General features: G+C 43.3%; 2 protein-coding genes across 10 annotated transcripts in view; one reads left to right on the top strand and one right to left on the bottom strand.

Moving 5' to 3' along the window:
* Positions 1-2417, bottom strand: part of MBTD1 (mbt domain containing 1) — a 67238-nt gene extending 64821 nt beyond the window's left edge. For 2 of the 8 annotated variants that reach the window (XM_044248652.1, XM_044248650.1), the window contains exons 1-2: positions 1717-1921; positions 1013-1076 (exon numbers count right to left, since the gene is read on the bottom strand). Coding sequence is in view for 4 of the 8 variants with exons in the window: in XM_044248654.1 (XP_044104589.1) it covers positions 1717-1737 (21 nt within the window). In the remaining 4 variants the exon portion in view is untranslated. Of the gene's footprint in view, positions 1-1012; positions 1077-1716; positions 1924-2003 lie in introns of those variants that run through there. The other 6 variants (XM_044248646.1, XM_044248649.1, XM_044248651.1 and 3 more) reach the window with 5 other exon arrangements.
* A 57-nt stretch (positions 2418-2474) lies between these two features.
* The window catches only part of UTP18 (UTP18 small subunit processome component), a 42123-nt gene continuing 28220 nt past the window's right edge, over positions 2475-16377 (top strand). For both annotated transcript variants that reach the window (XM_044248656.1, XM_044248655.1), the window contains exons 1-5: positions 2475-2813; positions 5071-5183; positions 6550-6648; positions 10955-11022; positions 15213-15301. In XM_044248656.1, coding sequence (XP_044104591.1) covers positions 2475-2813; positions 5071-5183; positions 6550-6648; positions 10955-11022; positions 15213-15301 — 708 coding nt within the window. The remainder of the gene's footprint in view (positions 2814-5070; positions 5184-6549; positions 6649-10954; positions 11023-15212; positions 15302-16377) is intronic.

Genomic DNA, 16377 nt, shown 5'->3' with positions numbered 1-16377 from the left:
TGTTTCAGTATTTTAAACAGGGTACTGGTAGTTTTAAAAGGAAATTTATTCTCTGGCTTTTAGACCAGATCATTACTTCTACATCTTATCTGTTACGTCTTGACTCCACTTCACTCTATTAGGAAGAGAAAAAACAAGTGCCCTGCAGATTTTATGAAGATTACTTTTGGAGGCAGCACAGCTCACCAAATGAAGAACATTAGAAAAACCTTAACTGACAACAGCAGAAAGGGAACCACCTCAACGACTGAGTGATAAATGGCATATACTAATGTAAAGACCATGAAAACTATTGCAAACTGTATGCAAATAAAAGCGCTACAAAAAATTCAAATCTCATCAAAGAACCACAGAAGTAAGTAATAAAAAAGAAATGAAAGTACTGTGAAGGAGGGACTTGAGAAGGAAGTCCAGTTTGAAAGGAAGACACAGGTCAAAAGGAAGGGGGAGGGGCGCAGTACTGGCCACCGTGTACGAAGAGATGCTTCTAACAGCCTCAGTACTACTTCCCAAAGACAATTTTAGACAGCTTTAGAGAAAATTCAGGCACAAACAAATGCACTTTGAGAGAGGAGAAATACAGAGTTGCTGCTGATTTTTTTTTTTTTTTTTGCCTTCGGACAGATGCACTAGTGAGAGAAAACAGCCAGACTGTAATTCCCAAGCTTCCTGTAGAAAATATCAACCATTCTCAGGCATACAAGCCAGCGCATTTGAAAATGACCCAGCAAAGTTTTCAGCTGGCCCTCACTCTCACTCAAATCCTCCTTCCTCCACTTCCCTGCTGTTCTTTCCTGGCACACAAAATATAGGCCAATGAGCGGTGGGTGGGTGAGGAGGATGTGAGAGAAAATTTGAGAAGTAAAAAAGGGAGCAACTTAACAAGGACATGAATGAGACTAGAGGGTCTAATAAGGGTAGGCAAACAACAATTCAAAAGGAACGGGCTTTCCGGGGCAGCAGAGAGCGTTCAGTGTTGGTTAAAGGTTTAAGCAGAGACCAGACTACCTACCACTTGTCAGAGAGGCTGCAGAGGGGACGGCTGCTTTGGGTGACCTCTAATGTCTCTTCCGACTCTGAAATGTTAGGATTCTCATTTCACAAAAGAGAACGCAACGGTCCCGAAAGCCCACCGACCTAGACCCCTTCTCAATTTGCGGCCCAGGTGGCTGCTGCCCAAACACCACTCCCACCTCTCCCTCCCACACGTGCCCACCCCGCCCCCTTTCAATATTTCCACCTCCACGTGCGAAATGCCTCGCGGCACTCGCCCCGGAGCCGATAGGCACCTTCCCCCGCAAAGCACCCAAACCAGGCCCCTCTGGGGCAAGGGACGACTCCACTCTACCACCCTGGACGGCTAAAAAAGGAAAAGTCTCCAACCCAGCCTCCCTCTCCCCCCACACCAGCCAGAGCTGAAGGGAGAGGGGGGGCGGGACGCAGAGAAAAACTTTCTTCTAAAATTTTTCTCCCAAAGAGTGGAGGGAGTAGAGAGAACCCCCGCCAAGCCCGGGGCTGAGGGGGTGGGGGGAGGGGAACCCCCCGAATCGTTTAACGGCCGGTAGGGGGAGGGGGACTCTGGAGGTTGAGGGGGCGTGGGATGGAGAAGCAGGCCTGGGAGCGGGGGTCAGGGAGCTGCAGGGGTTGCTGGGGTCTGGGAGCTGTAGGCGTCCCCCCCACCTGGCACACAAAGCGGCTGCCGCGCTCGGCTCTCACCAGATCCTTTGTGTTTTCCATCAGGGCCTCATGGGTAGGGGTTGTCCGTGCTCCCCGGGCCCGCGGCGCCCCCTCCCCGAGCTGGGGGCAGGCGCCTCTCCCTGGGACTACGGCGACTACAGGGGGGGGGCCCCGCTGTGCCCAGACCGGCGGCGGCTGCGGCAGCCCCCGGATTTCCCCCCTTTAACTCGGGTGGCCCCAGGATATCAACAACATTAGCATAGCCCTCCCTCCCCAGCGCGCCTGCGCCGTGACCCGCGCCCCGATTGGCCCACTTCCCTACATACCCTCCTCTCTCTCTCCTCCAGCGTGGGACCCTCTGCAGGCTCCGTACTCCAAGGGCCGTACCAAGACGAGGGGGTGGGAAAGGCAACCGCGGCTCGTGTTAAGTCGAGTGGTTAAAAAGTCAGGAAGAAGAGCAGAAGTTTCATTCAGTCATCCCAGCCTATACTCCTGCTTTCTTGTGCTCCCTTCAATCAGTTGCAGCTGCGAAGTTGTGTTGGAAAAAATTTTCCACTCCAGTCACGCCGCTTCCCCCTCCACCCGGAAGATCGGTCCTCCCGGAGGAACTCCCCTACGGGGAGGGGTTGCTGAGGGGAGTGGGCGTTACGTAGGGAGAGAGTGTTGGTCACGTGCTGACAGGCCGCGCAGGCTCCTTCCGACCCCGCGGGGCCTCAGCGGCCGCGGACAGCGAACTGCCTCGGCGCACGCGCAGCGAGGTTCCACGTGAGCGCCTGCGTTTCTTCTCCAACCCAACGATGCCGCCAGAACGTAGAAGCCGAACGAAACCGGACCGGAGACCCGGAGTGAGTCTGGATCGGAAGAACCGAACGAAGCCAGGCCGGAGAGCCGGAGCAGGGCCGGGCGGGCCGCCCCGAAAGGCTGCTCCTTCATCCCAGCGGAAACCGCCGGCCCGGCCGAGCGCAGCGGCCGCTGCGATCGCAGTCGCGGCGGAGGAGGAGAGGCGGCTCCGACAGCGGAACCGCCTGACGCTGGAGGAGGACAAACCGGCCGTGGAACGGTGCCTGGAGGAGCTGGTGTTCGGCGACGTCGAGGACAACGAGGACGCGTTGCTGCGGCGTCTGCAAGGCTCGCGGGTGAGGGAGGCCGCGGCTCGCGGGCTGGGCGCGCTCCGGCGGGGCGCACGGTGGGCGGTGAGCCTCCGGGGGCGGAGCCTGGGCGACCTGCGGCGCCGGGAGCGCTCAGGTCGGCGGGCGCCCGAGAACGCGGGCGCCGACGGGGGCCAGACTGGAAGTCTCCACTGGGCGGAGACCTTGCTTTTCTCCGCCCCCGGGGTGGAGGGGGCGGGGAAGCCCCTGTGCCGGGTATCTAGCAGGCTCTCTACACGTCTGTGTAGCGCAGGGCAGTCGTGAGCATTTTGTCGCGGCTCAGATCGAAACCCTGTGTTTCTTTCTTTGTGGCCGTTCAGTTCCCTGCCTCAGTACCTTATCCGGATTCAGGAGTTACGGAACCAGAATGTGCGTTTTTAACAGCTTCCCAAGTGATGGACTCGCCAGCTTCTGAGAATCATCGTGCATCTGTCTGTTCGCCAGATCATTGTTCGTTTGTTGGGGGCCACATATCTTTTCGGGCAATGAAAACCCTGCTTGCTTTTTTATCGTCCCTTTTTACCCCCTTTGCACATTTTTAAAAAGAGATTTTATTTATTTATTTGACAGTGAGAGATCACAAGTAGACAGAGAGGCAGGCAGAGAGAGAGGGGGAAGCAGGCTCCTGGCTGAGCAGAGAGCCCGATTGGGGCTGGATCCCAGGACCCTGGGATCATGACCGGAGCCGAAGGCAGAGGCTTTAACCCATTGAGCCACCCAGCGCCCCCCCTTCCTTTGCACATTTTAAGTCACTTTTTAGGAGCCACTTTTAATTATCTCTTTTAAGCTATACCTGATATTTCTTCCAAGATAGGGAGTTCCAGGCCTTGTTCTAGGCAATGGAGGAGGCACAGCAATGGAGAAAAACACAAAAGTCCCTTGCTGTTTTAGACCATGTGTACTAGTGTTGCAAAAAGAAGATAAAGTAAAATGCAAATATGTCAGAGACATGTGCTGAAGAGAAAAAAAAAAAAAGCATTAGGGAAAGGAAGACAAGTGTGTGTAGAGGCCAGTGAAATTTTACGTGACGTGGCCAAGCAAAGCCTCACCGAGAATACTGTTTGGTGAATGAATACTGACCTCACAAGTGGCCAGTGTGTCATTTGATTGTCAGTATCTCCTTTGGGTGCTTATGAGGGAACCTGCAGAAATCTCTTTGGCAGATAGAGAACTGTTACTGGAAAACTGACCTTTGGGACTTTTTATAGTAGAGAACAAAGGAACAGTCTTTGTGAGGTGGGATTTATTGGGCTTTGAAGGATCATAGGCTGGTAAGAGAAGAGCGAGAAAATATTTGTACGTGTCTATTAGCGGTTTTGGGGAAAGCTCGAGCTCAACTTCTGGGAGTTTTCTGTGGTGTAGAATTAGATTTAATAGTCTAGGGTAAATTTTCTTAAGGTAGAGGATCAAGAATTGTTATGAACAATGGAGAAGCAGTATGTCTAAGAATAATGAAATGCCACTTATATTATTCAGTCACATAATTTTTTTTTTTAAATTTTTTTTTAAAGATTTTATTTATTTGTTTGACAGAGAGAGATCACAAGTAGGCAGAGAGGCAGGGAGAGAGAGAGGGAAGCAGGCTCCCTGCTGAGCAGAGAGCCCGATGCGGGGCTCAATCCCAGGACCCTGAGATCATGACCTGAGCCGAAGGCAGTGGCTTAACCCACTGAGCCACCCAGGCGCCACTAATTTTTTTTTTAAAAAGATTTTATTTATTTATCAGAGAGAGAGAGGGAGAGAGAGCGAGCACAGGCAGGCAGAATGGCAGGCAGAGGCAGAGGGGGAAGCAGGCTCCCCGCTGAGCAAGGAGCCCGATGTGGGATTCGATCCCAGGACCCTGGGACGGACCATGACCTGAGCCGAAGGCAGCTGCTTAACCAACTGAGCCACCCAGGCATCCCCAGTCACATAATTTTTGATGTTAGTCTGCCTCTGGTCCCATGCTTTCTGTAGTTCTGGGATTTTTCCAGCTCATTTTCCTCTTTCAACTTACCTTTTGTTTTTCTCATCTTATTTGATCCTTTTCAGCATGTCAGCTTTCACTCCTTGACTTTTCATCCAGCCTGCCTATTCAGCATATGGTGCCATTCTCTCCTCTCCGCATTTTCTCTTCTGCTTCCAGCATTTGCCGTGGTTAACATTCTGTCTCATTACTCCATCAGCGGGCCTAAGAAGGATTCCAACTGTAAGATGTGTGCGTCTGCTGAAAAACTCAGTGCTTGAGGGCATTTGTCTTCTCTAGGTTCAAGTGCAGGAAGACTCGGGTGACTCAGAAGTGGAGAATGAAGCAAAAGATAATTTTCTGTTTCAAAAGAAGCCAGTTTGGGTGGATGAAGAAGATGAGAATGATGAAATGTAAGTTGCCTATTTTTTCTTCCAGATTCCCTCTGGATATTTAAAATAACATTTTGTAAGTTTTAAAGAAGTTCTCGTTACAAATACATGATTACGTGAAGATTTGAAAAATACTGTAAAGCAGAGAAAGGAAAAGGTCATTCATAAACACACATCGAGGGAGAACCGCTGTTAATGTGTTGGTGTTCTTCTCTCCTGCCCTCTTCTCTTGTGTGCTGTATTGAATGGCAAAGAAAGCATAGTGTTTGGTGTCCCATCTGAGTTTGTCTTTTAATGTGGCCTGTTCCTGAGTGATCAAGGGCAAGGTTGAAACCTGCCTTTTCTCTTTCAAACAGAGATAATGATAATAGTAATATCAGAAGGTTCTTGAGATTAAGTGAAATAACGTGTATGGAGCTCTTAGCACAATGTCTGAAACTGAGAAAAGGCTAGGAAAAAAGCTAACACACTCAGTACTATGGTTTTAAGAGATGAAACTGTATGGCCTTGCAAACGTTTATCCCCACTTAAGAATAAAAACTTTTATAAATGATTTTAAATGTATTATAGTCTATTACATGAATTAACTACAGTTTATGTAGGTATTGTCAGATAGGTTTTCCTATTTTTCCCTTTGATAAGTTGATGTTGAGACAAATGTTTTTCTGCATAAACCTTTTTCTCCTTTCTAATTGCTTCTATAAGGATTTTCTGAGGTGGAATTACTTAATCAAAGGGCATGAGCATGTGTCAGAGTCTTGATAAAAATGCCAGACTGACCAGGAGGTTCTCCCAGTTTACCTTCCCATTGAAAGGTGTCCATTTCACTCCATTCTTAAAAACACTGCTTATCTTTTTTTTAGACTTCATCAGTTTAATGGGCGGGAAGTAACTTCTTTATTTGTGTGATTTTTGTCATTAGTCATTGGTATTTTTTCAGAGCATCCTCTATTATGTGTTTATCTTTTTTCAAAAATTAATGTGTATTTGATATTGCACACTTCACAGGTCTTGACCTATATTTGGTTAAATGTGTTCTCAAATTTTTTTTTCCAATTTATTTATTTTCAGAAAAACAGTATTCATTATTTTTTCACCACACCCAGTGCTCCATGCAAGCCGTGCCCTCCATAACACCCACCACCTGGTACCCCAACCTCCCACCCCCTCGCCACTTCAAACCCCTCAGAGTGTTTTTCAGAGTCCATAGTCTCTCATGGTTCACCTCCCCTTCCAATTTACCCAAAAGCACATACCCTCCCCAATGTCCATAACCCTACCCCCCTTCTCCCAACCCCCATGTGTTCTCAAATTTTTAAAGGCAACAACTAGTTGCGACAAATCTTTTAAGGTTGTTTAAAGCATACCGTTGTTCTGTTTTTAATAGGGTTGACATGTTGAGCAATCGGTTCCGGAAAGATATGATGAAAAATGCCAGTGAAAGTAAACTTTCAAAAGACAAGCTTCAAAAGAGACTTAAGGAAGAGTAAGTGTTCTTTTCTTTGTGATTTACCAAGCTTTAACTTACAATGAGTGGTTTATTTGGATTCACTGAGTCTTTGGCTAGAACAATTTCTTGGGTAGTGAGTTTCCATTTTGAAGTAGTAAGAACATTGCTACTGGAAGAAATGGTTTAAGTTTTAATATTTTGGAGGGAGAGGGAATACAAGTACAAAAGAGTTTTTGGGGGGTGCCTGGGTCGCTCTGTCGTTAAGCGTCTGCCTTTGGCTCAGGTCATGATCCCGGGGTTCTGGGACTGAGCCCCTCATTGGGCTCTCTGCTCAGCCCGAAGCCTGCTTCTCCCTCTCCCACAACCCCTGCTTCTGTTCCCTTTCTTGCTGTGTCTCTTTCTGTCAAATAAGTAAATAAAATCTTAAAAAATTTTTTTTTTTTTAAATCTTGTAATCCTACCACCCACATATAATCAGTGATGGTATTGCTTACTTGCTTGTTTGTTTGTATGTGGTAAACCATCTCTTTTCCATTACTTTTAGGTTCTTTTAGTTAAGCAGAGCTGGGAAATATATGTATATTTTAAAATAATGACTTCATGGGGCGCCCAGGTGGCTCAGTTGGTTGAGCTTCTGAGTTAGGCTCAGGTCGTCTCAGGGTCCTGGGAACAAGCCCTGCATTGGGCACCAGGCTCAGCAGGGAGCCTGCTTCTCCCTCCCTGGCCACCCACTCCTTTCTCTCTTTCTCTCTCTTAAATTAACAGATAAATAAAATCTTAAAAAAAAGTCTTTCTTTCTTTAAGAAATTTTGGTAAGTAAAATAAATAAAATGATGATTTCATTGTGATTCTTCCAATTCAGACTTACAGATCTTCAGAAATATTTTTTCTTTCAATATTTTATTTAAATTCAAGTTAGTAAATGTGTAGTGTAGCATTAGTTTCAGGGGTAGAGTTTAGTGGTTCGTCACTTGCACACAATACCCAGTGCTCATTGCGAGTGCTGTCCTTAATGCACATCACCCATTTACCACATTCCTCGACCACCTCCTCTCCAGCAACCCTCAGTTTGTTTTCTGTACTTAAGAGTTTCATGTGTTTTGCCTTCCTCTCTGTTTTTTTTTTTTTTCTCCTTAAGATTTTATTTATTTATTTTAGAGCTCAAGCAGGGGAGAGGAGAGGCAGAGGGAGAGAGAATCCTGAGCAGAATCTGTGCTGAGTGCAGAGTCTGACGAGGGGCTCGATCCCAGGATGGATCGATCGATCATAACCTAAGCCAAAACCAAGAGTCATCACTCAACCAACTGAGCCACACAGGCGCCCTTCCCTTTCTGTTTTTAGCATACTTTATTTTTCCTTCCCTTCCCCAGTGTTCATTTGTTTTAGTTCTTAAATTCCACATGAGTGAAGTCATACCGTATTTGTCTTTCTCTGACTGACTTACTTTACTTAGTGTCCTACATTTTAGTTCCCATCAAAAATAGAAATTTTAAAAATTTAATTTTACATTATACTGATTAAGTAACTGGTTTTAACTTTCAAGAACATTTAAGTATTTGAACATTGAGTATTTGAAAACTTGGTACTTTAACTTAACCTCATTTATTTTTCTTCTAAACCTTTATTTAAATTCTAGTTATTTAACGCACAGTGTGATATTAGTTTCGGAAACAAAATTTAGTGATTCATCACTTGCGTATAACACTCAGCGCTCATCATAACAAGTGCCCTCCATAATGCCCATCACCCATCTAGAGCATTCCCCACCAATCTCCCTCCATCAACCCTTAGTTTGTTTCCTATAGGTAAGAATCTCTTACAGTTTGTTTCCTTCTCTCTTTTTTCCCCCATCCTGTAAATTTGTCTCTCTTATTTCCTAAATTCCACGTATGAGTGAAATGATACGGAATTTGTTTTTCTCTGTCGATTTCACTTAGCGTAATGCGTTCTACCTCCATCCACGTTCTTACACATGGTAAGATTTAATTCTTTGATGGCTGAGTAATATTTCATGTATATGCATATATATAGCACATCTTCTTTATCTGTTCATCAATTGGTGAACACTTGGGCTCTTTCCATAGTTCGGCTGTTGTTGATAATGTTGCTGTAAACGTCAGTGTGCATGTACCCCTTCAAATCTGTATTTTTGTATTCTTTGGGTAGTAGTGGTGCAATTTCTTGATCATAGGGTAGCTCTATTTTTAACTTTTTGAGGAACCTCCATACTGTTTTCCAGAGTGGCTGCACCAGTTTGCATTCCCACCAATAGTGCAAGAGGGTTTCCCTTTCTCCGCATCCTTGTCAATGTTTGTTGTTTCCTGTGTTAATTTTAGCCATCTGATGGGTATGAGATGGTATCTCATCATGGTTTTTACTTGTATTTCCTGATAATGAGTGATGTTGAGCATTTTCTCATTTGTATTGGCTCTGAACTCAGAGTCCTTATATGCTAATTCTTTTAAGTCTGTCATTTCTGTGTCTTTCTGTTGACTGAATTTTTGTTCTGGTTGTGGTTCATATTTTTATGCTTCCCTGCATGTCTAGAAATTTTGATTGGATTTTGGGCAGTGTGAATGGTAAATTGATCAGTGTCTGGATTTTGATTTTGGCTTTTAATGAGTGTTTAATGAGTGAATGTTGAACGAGTGAGTACTTTTAGTGACTTTGTCTAGTCAAGCAGTTGATTGGCTTGGAGATTAGTTTGATCCTCTCAGGATTTGTTTTTAGTTTTGTTGTAGAGGAGCATTTGCTCTAGGCTGGTTTAGCCCCATGTCTAAGATAGACTCTTTTGCCATTTCTTCTGAATGCCCTGCGTTTTTATTAAGGACCTTCCCATGACTGGTTGAAACTCAAGTGTCTGAACTCTGCTGTTATTCAGCTTACAGCTCCCTGCTAGTTCTTTGCCTGGTCTCATGGAGTTTCATCCTGTGAATGTACAGCTTAGTATTCAGCAAAAATGTCTGTGGACCCCAGTGCAGATTTTGGAGCTTTTTGTAGGTTCCATGCCCCGCATGGAGCCCAATGTGAGGGCTTGAACTCACGACCCTGAGATCAAGAGCTGAGCTGAGATGAAGAGTTGGATGCTTAACTGACTGAGCCTCCTAGGTGCCTGCTTTTTCAAAAAAATTTACTCTTTTTTCTTTCATGTATATTTTAATACGGCGAATCCTTTTTAAAAATTTTTAAATTTTTTTTCTTATTTTTAAGTAGGCTCTACACCCAGCATGGAGCCCCAATTTGGGGCTTGAACTCAAAAAAGCGTGAGATCAAGACCTGAGCTGAAATCGAGAGTCAGTCACACAACCTGAGCCACCCAGGCACCTGGAGCTGTTTCTTTTTTTCTTCTGTTATTCAGTGCCCCTCAAATTCCAGTTCTCTCAGCCTCTTTCAAGTCTGACTTTTTCTCACTGGTTCTGTGCCAGGGTCTCAAAAAATTGCCTTCGGGGGGAGATCCTGGGATGGCAGCACTCACCTTATTATTTCCTTTCTCTCAGGGATCACAATCTTATGTTTTTTTCCAATTTTTGAAAACAGTTTCATATGTTTTGTCTCGTTTTCTAGTTGTTTATGGCCAGTGGGCTGAGTTTGGTGATTTTGTCTGCACTTCTGTAATAAACTATTAGAATGACTCTGCACTTTTCCAGAAACCAGCACTTCAGAGTATGCTTCTCATAAAGCTAGCTTTTTTCCAGAGTGAAATGCTCCCAATTTTATTCAAAGGATATGTGATTGTGTTTTGTATATTCTTACCAGTCTTTCAGATGTGTTTTAAGATTATTCTGTTACTGTAGCATTGGTTTATAACCACATATAGAGTTCTTCACTTAGTTCCAAGATCTGAGATGTGTTGATATGAGCAAATAAGTAGACCTGTAACTAGACAAAAATAATTAACAAATATGTATCCAGGTGTTCTATATCCAAGACTAGTTCATACAGTTAGAGGTTCACAAAAGTTTCCCATATTGGCAAGTTGGGACTATTCTTTGTGAGTAGCTTTTCTGTTAAAGTTGATAATTTTTTCTTAAGGATTTTATTTATTTATTTGACAGACAGAGATCACAAGTAAGCAGAGAGGCAGACAGAAAGAGGAGGGAAACAGGCTCCCTGCTGAGTAGAGAGCCTGATGCGGGGCTTGATCCGGACCCTGAGACCATGACCTGAGCCAAAGGCAGAGGCTTAACCCACTGAGCCATGCAGGCGCCCCAAGATGATAATTTCTTTGGCAGAGATTGTATACATGCTTTCAAGGATGAGCTAATTTATACCCTTTAAGTCTTTGAAGTTTGGTGAACATTTATTAGCCAACACAAAATTTCATTTTTGTATTTTTTCTTAGATTCCAGCATGCCATGGGGGGTGTACCTGCCTGGGCAGAGACTGGTAAGCGGAAGACATCTTCAGATGGTGAGTGCTGATACCTGTTTAAGTTAGTAAACGAATCTCTATTCCTGTTCTGTTCTATGAGCTTTCTCATGAGGCTTGTTAAAACCTGATGTTTCAAATATGTCCCTCCATCCCCCGCCTTTAAATGTTTGGTTTCAAAGTCTACCAGTTCTCTGAGGGAAGCTCTTTTACAATATGTAAGATTTATTTTGTAGTATGTTCTTTGTTGTATGGGCAATAATGCATGAATTTTATGTTGTTTGGTTCATAATAGAGCTATGTTGCATTATGACATGGGGTTAAAGAAAAATAACGGTTCTTCATCCAGTGCTCCTTCTGAAGTTATTGGCAGCTAGTATGGCTGTCTGCTGGGAAATGGGATATCTAGGGAGCACATGTCCAGTCGGGCCCAGATGATCTGTCACTTTGTAAAAACCTATTCTTTAACTCCAGATTTTAAGTTTGGCTTGTCCCATAACTATTCTCTCCTTTTTAGATCCTTCAGTTTGGGTATTATAAATGTGGATAGCTTCCCAAGATCTGATTTGTGTGCTTGCAGTTAAACATTTTAGACTTGGAATTGATTTTTGAAATCCTTTAGGGAGTCTGCAGTATATCCTCCCACACGATGTAGGAGCTCTCTTCTTAGCATCCTTGATTTCTGATGAGCCTCTGTTTGATTATCTCTACCACCTCTCCCTCCCTTCTTCTCGGCCCTTTGAGTCCAGGCCTCATGGTATTCAAGTACAAGGAGCCCATTTAAAGAACCAGTTGTTTTCTGCAATTCTGCTAGAAAACCCAATCTGTTACTAAGTCAAAATTTTACCTTCTGGTTTCCAGCCAGATGCTTTTAGAGGTGGGAGGAATCTTAGTGATACAGCCTGAATTTATCCACTGCAGGAATCTTTTTCTATAGCATCTGTTAGATGGTAATTCAGCCTCTGCTTAAACATATCAAATAATGCTGTTTACTGGACTGGTTTTCCCTCTTCTCTGTTTCTAAAGGATTAATTGTTAGAATTTTTTTCCAGTTTCAAGCTTTACCTCCCTACACTCTGTAGTCCTACCTTTTAAAAGTATACAGTTTTAAAAAAACTAAAAATAGTGTACAGTTTATTTTACTTCTTGTTTCATGTAAAACTCTGTTGTTGAAGAAATATCTTTCCAGGTTTGTTTTTTTACCAAGTTTAACATCCCTGATCCTTTAACCTTTTTTTATATATATGATTCTAACCTCTTTAGTTACCAGTTTGCCCTCCTCGATGAAGTGTAATTTTATTATCCATTTTAGAATGCTGCATTCGTAGGCCATTTTATTTTATTTATTTATTTTTAAAGATTTTACTTGTTTTGAGAGAGAACATGAGCAGGGGTGGTGGGGGACAGAGGGAGAGTGGCAGACTCCCCGCTGAGCGGGGAGACCAACACGGGGCTCTGTCTCAGGACACTGGGATCATGACCTGAGCTGAAGGTAGACATTTAACCAACTGAGCTACCCAGGTGCCCCTTCATGGAAGGTTTGGATCTTTGTAATTAATAGGTAAGGTTATGTTGGCTGTTGAAACAGAAAACCTTTCATGTCCCAGTGGATTAATCCAATAGAAGTTATTTTTTTCATGCATGTAAAAATTGTGGTGAGGAGGGGTTGGTGTGCTTTAGGGACCCAAGAGATTTTGCCAACTTCATGCTGGATTTTTCAGTTTCCCGAGGTTGACATCCAGGTGGCTTATAGGGCAAGAGTGAGTGGCTCACCCAAAAGAGACTTTTATTGGCCTGTCCTGGGAGTGGTACATGGACTTTTGACTTAGATTTATTGGCCAGAGTTCAGTCACAAGGCCACGTTAACTTCATGGACTCCCAGGAAATGAAGTTTGTCTTTGTATTCATTAGAAAAAGGAAATGGATTAGGTCACTTATTAACCAGTCAGCTACCATTAGGATATCCTGGTGTACTACCTAGGACAAGGGAGTGAGGCTCAAAAAGATAAAAGTGACTTGTTCAAGGTGTACTTCTTATTGGCACAGTGCTGACCAAACCCTAGCTTTACATGTTTATTGGTAAATATTTTGCACAGTATCTTTAAAAGGGAAATATTCCCCACTTTAAACATAATTAGAATACTATCATCATAGGCCTTTGGAAATTAACAATAATTCCTTAACATGATGGATTCTTTTATTATTGCTATTTTGTTCATTTATCTCCTCCCCCTCACCCCCCAACCTTTGATCCTTCTAGCTTGCTTTGTATTCTGCCTGGTCTTCACAGTGCTTTTGAATCTAGTGTGATGTCTTTTTTAAGTTCTGGAAAATCTCACTAATTTTCTTCAAATACTGTTTCTGTTCAGTCTTCCTTTTCTTCTGGAACACCAGTTGGTGTGCGTTGAATGTTTTTATTTATTCTTTTAAATGTATTTTGTGTTCTTTTCTGCATTTTTGATCCTTTTTGCTTTCTGTAGTATAGGCTGGATATTTTTTCTGATCTATTTTCCAGACTACTGATTGTCTCTCTAGCTAATTTTTATATGCTGTTAAAAACACCACTGGGATTTTAATTTTAACTACTGTAGTTTTCAGTTCTAGAATTAACATATGGTTCTTTTTTTAGTGGTATAGTTCTCTGGTTCAGTATCTGAATATTCATTATTCTTGAAAATATTAAACATAATACTTTAAAAGCTTAAGTCTGAAAAACACAGTTATTTAGATCTCCTATGAAAATTGTTTGTTATTCCTTAGGTTTTTCAGTCAAGTTACCTTACCTTGTCATTATTAACCTAGTTATATTTCATTGGGTGCTGAGCACAGTATATAAAAAATAGTGCTGCTTAATAAGAGGACAAGGATATCTTTCTCCAGAGAATTTGTGCATTTGTTTCTAGGTAGTCGCTGGGTAAGGGGCACTACAGTCCCACAGCATCTTACTCAAGTGAGAGATGGTAAGGATTCAAAGCTGGGTTTCAGTTTATGGAGGATTTTCTTTTCTTTTTCTTTTTTTAAAAAATTTATTCGACAGAGAGAGCAAGCAGAGGGAGAGGGAGAAGCAGGGGCTTGATCCCAGGACCCTGGGATCATGACTTGAGCCAGAAGGCAGACACTTAACTGTCTGAGCCATCCAGGTGCCCCTGTGGAGGATTTTCCTATAATTCTTAAAATTTTTTGATTTCACCCTTAATCCTTGGTGTAGACTTCTGTGGCTCTAATTAGAAGCCTGATGGTTTACCAGACCCCCTTAAGAATCTTAGAGGGCTTTTAGTGCTGGCTTTTACCCTCTTCTTCCTGCGGGTGTTTTATTTATTTCATTAATTAGTTAATTTTAAAAGATTTTATTTACTTATTTATTTTATTTTTTTTTAAAGATTTTATTTATTTAATGACAGAGAGAGAGAGATCACAAGCAGGCAGAGAGGCAGGCAGAGAGAGAGGAGGAAGCAGGCTCCTTGCTGAGCAGAGAGCCCGACGAGGGGCTTGATCCCAGGACCCTGAGACCATGACCTGAGCCGAAGGCAGTGGCTTAACCCACTGAGCCACCCAGGCGCCCCAAAGATTTTATTTATTTGACAGAGAGAGTATAAGCAGGGGGAGTGGCTCCCTGGTGAGCAAGGAGCCTAGTTTGGGGCCCGATCCCATGATTCTGGCATCGTGACCTGAGCTGAAGGCAGACACTTAACTATTGAGCCACCCAGATGTCCCCCATGTGGGTGTTTTAAAAATGTTGCTCAGCTTCTTGGCCCTCTTTACTAGAATCCTCAGGAGAAAAGCAGCCCTGTTCTCTTTGAAGTTCTGATACACAGTTTGCTGATCTTGGTCTCTCAGTCAACTAGAAGTACTAGTCCTTGTTCATGTGGGTTAAGCCAGATCTGCTGTCCACCTTATTGCCAATTTTGCCATAATTATGAGTTGTTCTTTTTAAATTAAATACTGACTTCAACTTTTATTATTTTCATCCTGTTTTAGTCATTGTCTGTGAATGTATATCTTTCATTCCAGAGTCAAGCTTGTATTTAACCATATATATTGGACTCTGTGTTATTTTCCCCTCCCTTTCAAATTTAGTTTGTTTTACTTTTACCAATTGCAGTTGAAATAAAGTGATTGAGATTGGAGGCTGGAATGGGGGGAGTCGAAGTTTGAAATATAGAGATGTTTGGGGAAGGTAATGGCCATCTCATTGATTCTAAAACTCAGCCTTGTGGGTTTGTTTGACTTAGGTGAAAGTGAAGAGGATGAAGATGATTTGTTGCAAAGGACTGGGAATTTCATATCTACATCAGCTTCTCTTCCTAAAGGAATCTTAAAGGTGAGAGTCAGCCAAGTTAGGCCCCTCCAGCTGACTACCTCTGACACCTAGTGTGTGGGTTTGTGTTCTCTGTGGGATTAAACATGTTGTTGTCATTTATTACTCTTCTGCAGAAATGATCAAGAAGATTAAATTATGTTCCCAGGGATCTTTTACCAATTGTTTGATTTCTCCTTTTGCGTTTCCCTGCGTTTCCTTGGGCACTAGCCTGGTTCATGCTGCCATTCTCTGTTAGCTCATGCACTGCAGTCACTTGGTGACTTGGAAGTGGGTATCTCCCACTTCCAATCACCTCTTCCTGTTCTTCATTAGTAGTAGCTAGGATGGGCTTCTAAAACATCAGGTCATGTCACTTTTCATTGCTTTTTGAAAACTTTTGAATTCTTTATCACAGTCTCCACTGCTCTTCATAATCTGGTGTCTGCGTATGTCTGAGCTTCGTCCCAGAAGTTTCCCCTTTGTTTCTGACCCAGGTTCCCTCAGTCCTTCTTTTTGTTTCTTGAGCACACCAAGTCCTTTCTTGCCTCTGAGCTTTTGCTCTTGCTTCTGCCTGTCTGTCCTTCAAGCACTGCTTATGGCCAAACCTGTCCGTACCCTTCTGCTCAGATGACACTTAGGAAGGTTCTTCCTGGCTCTCTTGTCTAAAGTGGTCTGCACTAGTGAGACTGTATCTGACTTGTTCATTGTGGTAATAAGTACCTGCCCAGCCCAGTGTTTCAGTTAGATATCTGTTACAGATCTCTGACAGATATTTTTCTCCTTTATAAAATGGTAGCATCCTTTAGATGGGGGAGGGAACCCTATTTGGGCAGATTACTAGGAGACAGAGTGATTGTGTTTCCTCCACCTTATGAAGACAGTTCAGTCAGCTCTTCGTAGGGTAGATTCACATCCACTGATAATGCAGTTATCGTAAGAATCTAAGTTCGTTTCTTATAAACAAAACCTAAACCTAGTACTCTGTTTTTTCCTTTGAGTTTTTTTTTTTAAGACTTTATTTATTTATTTGACAGAGATCATATGTAGGCAGAGAGGCAGGCAGAGAGGAGGGGAAGCAGGCTCCCTGCTGAGCAGAG

The sequence above is a fragment of the Neovison vison genome, chromosome 5 (genome assembly GCF_020171115.1).
Source record: "Neovison vison isolate M4711 chromosome 5, ASM_NN_V1, whole genome shotgun sequence".
NCBI lineage: Eukaryota > Metazoa > Chordata > Mammalia > Carnivora > Mustelidae > Neogale > Neogale vison.
Note: the sequence above shows the minus strand (reverse complement) of the source record. Positions and strands in the feature narration are given on the sequence as shown.